General features: G+C 31.2%; 2 protein-coding genes across 5 annotated transcripts in view; both read right to left on the bottom strand.

The window, feature by feature from the left end:
• LOC106686231 (protein kinase C-binding protein NELL1) overlaps positions 1-9489 on the bottom strand; it is a 226254-nt gene that overhangs the window by 69138 nt on the left and 147627 nt on the right. The window lies entirely within an intron of this gene.
• LOC106686232 (uncharacterized) lies at positions 560-4262 on the bottom strand. Its single transcript, XM_024362025.2, has 2 exons — positions 4116-4262; positions 560-1885 (listed from the first exon to the last, which is right to left on the bottom strand). Exon 2 carries the CDS (start codon positions 1858-1860, stop codon positions 868-870), a length of 993 nt encoding a protein of 330 aa, XP_024217793.1. The 5' UTR covers positions 1861-1885; positions 4116-4262; the 3' UTR covers positions 560-867.

The raw sequence follows: 9489 nt of genomic DNA, 5'->3' as shown, positions 1-9489 counted from the left end.
TAACAATTACCTTTATTTTTTTCTATTTATATTTTAATGAAAATCGAATACTCCTCCGAGATATTTGAATTCCTTCTGCAAGCAACTTTTTTAAGAAACTGAAATTCATCCTAATTCTTTATAAATTGTACGGTGAAATAGTATTAACTATTTAGATTATAGTATCATAGCATTACCTATTTAGATTATAGTATCATAGCATTAAGGCTGCATATTATTATATCAAATATATCTTTCATTAAAGAACAAGGCTTCTGCTATAACACTATACTATTTATAATTTCTGGTATTGAATAAAACTGAGTCTATTTTTTTTTTTTTTTCTTTTTCGGCCAAGACTCCCATTGGAGTCCTATACTGCCTAACCATGGTTGGGGGTCGAAGTTATTCATTTTGTGGGACCGCCACGCAATGAAAAAAGTCAACGTCCCAGGCCGGATTCGAACCGGCACCGCCAATAGACAGCAAATTGGTGAGACTGTGTCTTAACCACTGAGCTATGGGCGGCCCGAGTCTATTTTTAATGATGCCAAATAATGGATTTACACTCGAAACGTAGTTGATTTAAAGAAAAATAATTCAGAAACTTTTATTATTTTGAATTTACACCTTTCCAATTTCAACCATAACTTTGAATGTAAAACCAGATTTGATTTAAGCAGTGTGCTTTGAAAGAAGCGTGCACAACCTTAAATGAGTCGTTAAGTGAAAAAAATAGAAAAAAAAGGGATTTAACATCTTTTTCATCTCTAAGTCGCATAAGATAAACCAAGATGAAAAGGTCGGAAGTAGTTATTTTCTTTTCTTTTTTTTTTATTATTTACAGTGCTGATTAAAATAAGATGATTCTTTTGGTCCATACAGCCATTAAAAATTCAGTTTATTGTTGACAGCCATTGCAAGCTCAGCGACCGCAGCATTTTCGACGTAATCCACTGATATGATGTTGGGATACGCAGCCTCCGAGACTTCAGGCAATATCTTGTGGAAATTGCTGTTTGCTTCCTTGGCCAGCTTGCTGATACTCTTCCCCATCGGGCACATAGTTGCGTCAACTGCTTTCTGGGTCAAAGTCCACGATAAGAGGAAGTACCTCCTTGGCGACTCCTGCTTCATCTTGTTAATCTGATCCTGGAACATAGTCGACACCTTATCAGATTCCGCATACTTGTCATAGACCTGCATATTGCCCCAATAGAAATAGCCCCTGCCAAGACGGCCCCCAAGGTTGAGTCCACCATCGTTGGTTACGAAAAGTACCGCAGCTCTATTACCATGGTTAGTAAGATCTCCTAAAGTAATCGCAGGTATGTAGACGTTTCCTGGGGCAAAGAAAAGATTGTTTGTCCTGTCGAGGAGCTGAAACAGCCTTTCCCATTCTTCTTGGTTGAAACCTCTGTATTTCTTGCCAACATCTGTATTAAGAGAGTGCGACAAACTTATGATAACGACCTCTTTGTGGTCCCTGGTGAAATCATTGATGTCGTTGACGATTGATTCAATGAACTGGCCGTTCCCTCCTTGCCAAAAGCCACCGGGTATCTTACTGTAGTGTCCGGTCTTGAATTTTCCTCCAGATATGATAGGCCTAATGTCGAAGTACCTGACTCCCAGTTCAAGCTGCCTACGGACGCTCTGACTATGATTCAGGATGTTGCAGGGCTTAGCGAATGCAGTCCCTCCGGTGAGTTGGTTCATCCCAGAGTTATGTGTTCCTGGGATACAAATCCGCTGGAGTGGTCTTCCACCAAGTCGCCCCATGTTGAGCCTCATCCAGTTAGCCGTATCCAAAGCACTGCTTTCGACCAATAAGGCACTGAACAAGCATAGAAGCCACCGGGCAGTCCTTATTGTAACCATCTTGCACAACTGTAGATGCTGGGTTCTGTGAAGTAGTGCATAATTAATAGTGCAGTATAAGTAATATATTCAATATATGCATGTTTGGGGAATATATACAGCAGAAAAGGAAAAGGATATGCATAGTGATTAGAAAATATGAATACCATGAATGACAGGAATAGTTTAAGTAATGAAGATAAAGGCTGTACGAGAAAAGTAATAATAACATTTAGTAAGAGTAAATAACAAATAATAAGGTACATACATCCAGTTAGTAAATATATGTAACAGCGATGTTGAACCTGTTCAACCATTACCTTTGAACAGCCCCGATGAAGCCCTGCAAAGTGGGGCGAAACGTCGGAAAATAAATAGTTGTAAGCTATTTCTGTTTCTGTTTTGACCCCTGCAACTATTCATTGTTTCTTTTGGTTTGATATTTTTTTACTTTATTTTTAATAATTTACATTTTTATTTTAAATAATTTTCATTTTTTTTATATATTTACTAACTAGATCTTCATATGTATTTTGTTGTGTATTCTTTTCTCTTACTTAATTTTAATATCTCTCTTCTCACATAGCATATATTTTCTTATAATGGTTAAACTATTTATGAATGGAATAAGGTTCGGGTGCGGTAAAAAAAAAAAAAAAAAACTCAAATAGTAGATAATTATACCATACTACGTTTTTACATTTTATACCCCTGTTATTTTACACTTATGTTTTTTCTTTTTTTCCTTTTTGTAACTATAGACTTTGTATCTTTTTTAGCCCTGACGAAGCCCTGCAACGTAGGGCGAAACGTTGGCTCAATAAAATAGTATAATTATCTACTTTTTGAGTTTTTTTTTTACCGCACCCGGACCATATTCCATTCATCTACACACACGGCCAATCAATAATCTTCCAGTATTAAACTATTTATGTATTTCAACACTATTTATAAATCTATTAACGGCTCATTTCTAGGAAACGAAAAATAATATTTGAAAATTGAATGCTTTTAAAAAACAGAAGAAAATTGACCTCTTTTAGACGGAAAATAGTATTGAAAATTTTAAACTTTCAGTCACTTTAGAATTTAGTGTAACTTGTTCCAAAAACTTACAATTTAATTCGCAATTTGAATTTGTGATTTAAGAAAGCAGAAAACATTTTAGGAGGAAGTTTCTCATAATTCTTACGAATGTTTCCATCGGTTTATAAATTTAAGTAAGAGAGTTCTGGGACTGACACTAAACAAGTTTTGGGTTTCTAGTTTTACTCTCTGCTTGTAAATAGTAAAAAAAATAAAAATATTTTCACGTATACGCGCTATGTATTAAAAAGAAGTAGTTTGAGATAAAACTTATAACTTATAAAAAATAAACGATGGTTTAATGTGGGCGTGATATTGCTATTATGAATGATATTGAATGACGGGAACATAGATGTAAATTCTAAAACAAATGTTAAGTATGCATAAGACAATATTTAACATAATTATATTTCTGTTTAAGTTTTCTTTTATAATTTTTATTAATATACAGAATATTATAAAACACAATTTCAAGCTTAGTTGTTTTTTATTTAATATAAGGCCAATTAAAGGAGATCTGGTAATAATAATAAAAAAAATAACAGTATTAAAAAAATATTTTTATTAATTTTAAATAAAATTAAAATTTATATTATTGTATTGTTAGTTTGTTTGTTTTGAAAGGGCGTTTAACAGCCTGGTCATCAACGCCCGTTGGTTGTTGGCTTTGGTAAGGCCTAGTTGTTTTAGTCATAGCTTTGGTATGGTGTACTGATCCGCTCTAATTATAATTAAATTTGTGGCAATTATAATTTGTTTAATAATCGTATTATTAGTTTTATCGGAAGACAAATTTGTTTTTTTTTATTATACAATTTCAGAATGAAGAATCATTTTGGAACCACTTGTACCTAGCCCTGAAGTTCTGCAAAGTGGAGCGAAACGTTATTTACAAATAAATAATTTTCTTGATTTTTGTACCTTCCTTTACCTTTTCCCGTGCTATCTCCAAATTTTTTTTTAAATTTTAATATTCACAATTGAGTGAAATAAGAAATTCGTAATTGTAAACTTTATTTTTTTTTTTTGTTGGTAATATTTTTTAATTTTATGATGCCTAGGTTAGAGAAATTCAGATTATGAATTTCACAATATAAAATATTTAATTAAAATAAAATTATAATTTCGAATCTAAACCGGTACCTAATTTAAGAAAATTAAGAATGAAGATAGTAAATCTCGTCACTTACCTCAGTTAAGCATTGGACACAATGGGCCATGCGTTGAATGTTTTCTGCCTTTTAAACAGTGTTGGGAAAATGACACTTGTACAAATATTATTGGTACCACACATGCCAATAATCATTTTTCAATTTACATTATTGACATTCATTGTCTCTTCTTTACAGAACCATACTACAGCCAATAAAATAAAAAATTATGTCATAATCTAATTAATATAGTATAATATAAAAAATTGTGGCTCGAAAAACAGTATTACTTTAAGATAACAATAATAAATACAAATTTATATATAATAATTGTATTAGTTAATTAAATAATATCTCTCATATAATCATAGCAGTATTATAATATTTATAAGATTCCTTTTCAAAAACTTTGAGATAAATATTTATGAAAATCAGATACTTTTTTTTTAATCATTTGACTTAAAAGGAGAAAGGTTTTAAACAATTATTTTTTATTTAAACTTAGAATATCAACTGTTAGAGTATTTAATATAAAAAAAAAATGTGGAGGGAGGTTTATGCTTAAAATAATGATTTTTAAAATACAATGTTTATTCATTAATAAATCATTACAAAAATCGTTGTGCATAGTAATAGTTATTATTTACATTTCATTATAAAACCAACAAACTACAATTATTCTTCAAAATATAGGTCATCATAGTTATTTACTTTAATCCATCTTTCTGGCAGGAGTTGAATTTGGGGGTGACATCAAAAAATAAAAAGATGAACTATCCTATCGTACTTGTGGATTTATAAATGCAATAATTAATAATATAAATAAATTAATTAATGTTTTAATTTTTATCTTAAAAAAAAAGTATAATAAAATCACAACACTGACTTAGAATATATCTCGGCTAAAATCTTTGGGACTAGACAATCTATGAAAGTCGAAGATGTCAATTGCTTCTGCAAAAAAAGTTTATTGTATTTATCACGTATCATGTAATTTATTGCTTGGAGTTTTAGCATCACGCGTTGCTTCTCTCTTCCAATTCCTTGGAAACTCCTCTTTATATCTCCCTTCTGTTCACTTTTTTAACCTCCACCTTAGATAATGTAATCCTATAATAATAGGATAATACAAGGACCTCATATTACTGATGAAGAAAACTTTTGAAGATGAGTTTACATAGTCCAATTAAGTTCATTTTATTTATTTTTCTGTTTATATACATATAGAGATTTTATTTATTTGTTTTGTTTATTTTATTTTTTTAAATTTTTTGTATGAATTTGCTCATTTATCACTATTACCCGTTGCCCAAGGTTGTGGCAGATTATTAAATTTATCAATAAATAAATAAAGTTAAAAAAAAGGATGTGTTTACATATAGTCATACGTTGTAAAGACGCCCTCCTGAGTGCTGGGGAGCACAGTGTAAAATTGTACCCTTTTAAAATTATATGGTACCCTCCAAATAATTGTAAATAAATTTGTAATAAAGTTTGTAAATAAAATGTGAAGATTATTTGTAGCAACAATGGGCAATAACATAGTATTTCCTTTAAGATTTAATCTTTTGATTTTTTCGACTAAAAACTTTTCAATATAAAGTCCTAAGAATCGCAGTTAATGCACCTTGGTTCATAAGAAATAGCCAATTGCATCGCGAATTACAAATGGAGTCAATAGAGGATTATATCAAAAAACGGTTCATGAAGTTCCACTCCCAGATGCCGAGAGTTAAATGTTACAACCTGAGAAACCCAACCTCAACCCGAAGACTGAAGCCCAGACTGCTGCAGGACATTCTGTTATACATTTTAATAAATATAAAATTAATTCATTCATCATTATTTTTTGTTACTAATTTTTCTTTACTCTTTTATTAAGAAGCATTATTCGTATCTATTTATTTTATTTTTTCTTCTTTTAATAAGAACATTGTATATAGTTAGCTTTGTCTTTTGTACGAGACTATACCCCCTCCCCCATGATGTGAAGTCATTATTTATCATCATTTTGATTTGTCATCATTTATCAACTATGTAATCTTCTCCATGATGACGTAACTTTTCGTGGTTATCATCATTGTAACTACTCAAATGTCGCTACCATAAGCTCAACACAAAAGTCCTCACAATACTAAGAGTTGCACATAATGGGTCTATTCTTACGGCTGTTTGGCAGTTACCGTTGGCCCCATTTTTTAATTGTGTCTATTTGTTTTCTTTTATTATTTTTTTTTTGTGATTTCTGTCGGGTTTCAAGACTAATTAAAAGGGAATGTTTAAAAATTATTGTCTGATATTTGTCGATTGTTGGAATCATTCTGATATCTTCTTTATTATTTTTCAATCCTATTTGGAATGCAGCCCATTCTGATTCTGATTAGTTCTGAGTTGTAACGAATTTTAGAACTAACCGTGTTTAAAACAATATTACTATTTTATATAAGATTAAGTTTTTCTTTTCGATGACTAAATATATAAATGAATCTGTTCCATCGCCCCCCCCTCAACTTTAATTAATACCATTCATAAGATTTTCTGGTTATTTTCACTTTAGGCTTCTCCTGTTTCTGACTCCATACAATTTTTAATGATACAATATCTTATTATTGGAAGACAGATGAGATTTTCATATACTATATATAATATTATTCTTTTCTAGGTGCAAGTTAATTTCCTCATATATTTTAATATACTAGGCATAAGCTCCTCTGAAAATGAAACCGTTTGCGCCAAAATAAAAAATGTTTTGTCTGATATTGTTTATTTTTCAGTTTTGAAGAAAATGCTAATCATTTTTTAATGAAATCTCTATATCTTCAAGTGAGGTACACATGCTCAAGCTGGTGTAAGCATTCTTTATGCACAATTATACTAGTATATTTGTATATAATTACCGTACACACAATTTAACATGCTTATGTATTAGGCCTTTAAATATTGGTTATGCTTTCTCATTAATTATTATCCCAAAGGAGGCCATGAGTCAAACATGCCGTTGGTTGTTTGTAACATTTTATTAAAAACCTATTTCATGCGTTTTTCAGAAAAAAATACGAAATGCAGTTACGAGTATGCTCAATAGGTGCGCTATGTGTAACCTTTGAATTTCAAAAATTCAAATTTTGTAATAGATAAAAACGAATCAAATAACAGGTAATCAGTGATGAACTTATGAGTAAAGGGGCTTTATCAAACACATGTGAATGTGAAACATATTATAGTGAAACATATTATAGCAAATTCATTAGAAACAAGTTTAAAATAAAATTTTCGATTACATTATTATACAAGACCCTTTTCAGGAGGTTTTTATTTATAAATATTTTATTTGTAATAAGACTGCCCTACAGTATACTTTAATAATGTGGCTCTTACCCCTGTAGAACAGATTCGTTATCTTGGACTACATCTTGACAAACGACTAACCTGGAATCCTCACACAAGACTGAAAAGACAGGAAACTGCACGTCAATTTCTACTATTACAGCACTTACTAGACAAACGGTCTAAACTTACAACTCATTACAAAAGACTGGTCTACATGACAATAATAAGGCCCATCTGGACATACGGAGTTGAGCTTTGGGGCTCCACTAAACCTTCAAATTCTCTTGTATCCAATCTTTACAATCCAAAATCCTTCGTAAAATCCTTAATGTTCCTTATTTTTTTACTAATAAATTCATCCATAAAGACCTAAATGTTCCTTATGTAACCGATCTAGCCCAAACCCGATATCATTCCTTCCATAACAAACTCCCTAACCACCCAAACCCACTAGTTTCTAACCTTGCTTCCTCTTCCATTCCTGGCAATCCTCCGAGACGCCTGAAAAGAAGATGGCCTCGTGACCTTATATTGTAAACTGTTTTCAGAGTTCTACTACTGGGTAGTTTCTCTACATCCTGTATCATATCATTATGTCCTTATGATCAAATTTACTTGTATTTTTTATACAGTTGTAAATATCAATAAATAAATAAAAAAAAAATTGTAATAATTATAATTATGGCTAGAAAAAGTACACATGCCAACAAATACTGATTTTTAACACATTCACTGGCAACTACGAGATAATTCGTAGATCGCGTTTTATTTTTTTTTTATGCAAACTACGAGTTATCTCGCCCAGTGTTTATTTTTCATTTTTATGCAGCTATGATTGAACTTGAAATATATCAGTGCTGATATCGATAGTAGCCTTATGGGAAAAAAAATCAATGCTGACTTGCATTAACAGAAAATTTATTAATATCGAACAAAAAATATAATTATAAAAATTTGTTCAAATTAAAGATATAAAGTAATATTCTATTGTTTGTAGAACTTCTTAAAACAATCTTCTACACAAACGGCTGGCTTCTCTTTATAGGCTGGACAGAAATAACGCATTTCTCGGCGTTCTTTTGCTTGGGTACGGATATGGACGCGTATTTATGACTTAGCTTCAGAGAAGCGACAGGTCGAAGCGTCGAACTTGAAGTTGGATTATGCAAAGAGGTTTCTGTTACAGAAGCCAACTACGAAGTAAGATTCGCAAGACTACGAATCAAAACATTTGTAAGACCTTTTTTTATAATAACTATGAACTAGAATTAGACTTTTTAATAATATCACTTGATTAAATCAAATTGTCATTTCAGGCCAGATTTCTGAAAATTGCCGTGGGAATCAACGTGTTAAAATAATGTCTTCTAACAATAACTCGGTAAATTATGGATGCTGCAACCTATAATACAGCTCGGCACAAATTTTAGTGAGGAACTAGATCTCAAATTAGGATTTCTTTGACTGAAATAATAAACGAAAATGGATTTACTTGAATACAATTATTTTAAAAGAAATTGTAACCGGAACGATGTTGCGGATTTACAGAAAAAAAAGCTATTTATTTTTCTGTTAATATTTTTTATTTTTACATTTTTAGCTAATATTTATTATCTTGCTAGGTTTAAATATTTTTTTAAAAGAATTTTCTACTCGTTATTAGTGAATGTATTAAGATAGGTGTTAGGATAGCACCGGGCCTAAAAATATGTGGTGTGACGGTGGGGTATATTTTCTATTCCCTATATTATTTTTGGTACTATTATAAGTAAATATTTTAAAGGTAAGATAGGTAAGCCTGCTACTTAGTGTGCAAGTGTCGGTTTACACGCCGATTTCTGATTGCAGACACTTTTCAATTATGGTCGAAACTTTTTCAATTTAACTAATTTTTTTTTTTGTAGAATGGTGCCAAAACTGGAGGATTAAAATAAATTCCAATAAATCCCACCAAATCACATTTACCCTTAACGACGTAAACCCATGACCTCTTCCCCTACAATACCCTTTAATAATACCCCACTTATTCCTGTCGAACTGATCCGTTACTTAGGACTACATCTCGACAAACGACTGACATGGA

The sequence above is a fragment of the Halyomorpha halys genome, unplaced genomic scaffold (assembly GCF_000696795.3).
Source record: "Halyomorpha halys isolate HHAL.00 unplaced genomic scaffold, Hhal_1.1 Scaffold799.1, whole genome shotgun sequence".
In the NCBI taxonomy this organism is placed as follows: domain Eukaryota; kingdom Metazoa; phylum Arthropoda; class Insecta; order Hemiptera; family Pentatomidae; genus Halyomorpha; species Halyomorpha halys.
Note: the sequence above shows the minus strand (reverse complement) of the source record. Positions and strands in the feature narration are given on the sequence as shown.

Coding starts and splice junctions, on each gene's coding strand:
- LOC106686232 (XM_024362025.2), bottom strand. CDS start 1,860: ATGGTTACAATAAGGACTGCCCGGTGGCTTCTATGCTTGTTCAGTGCC.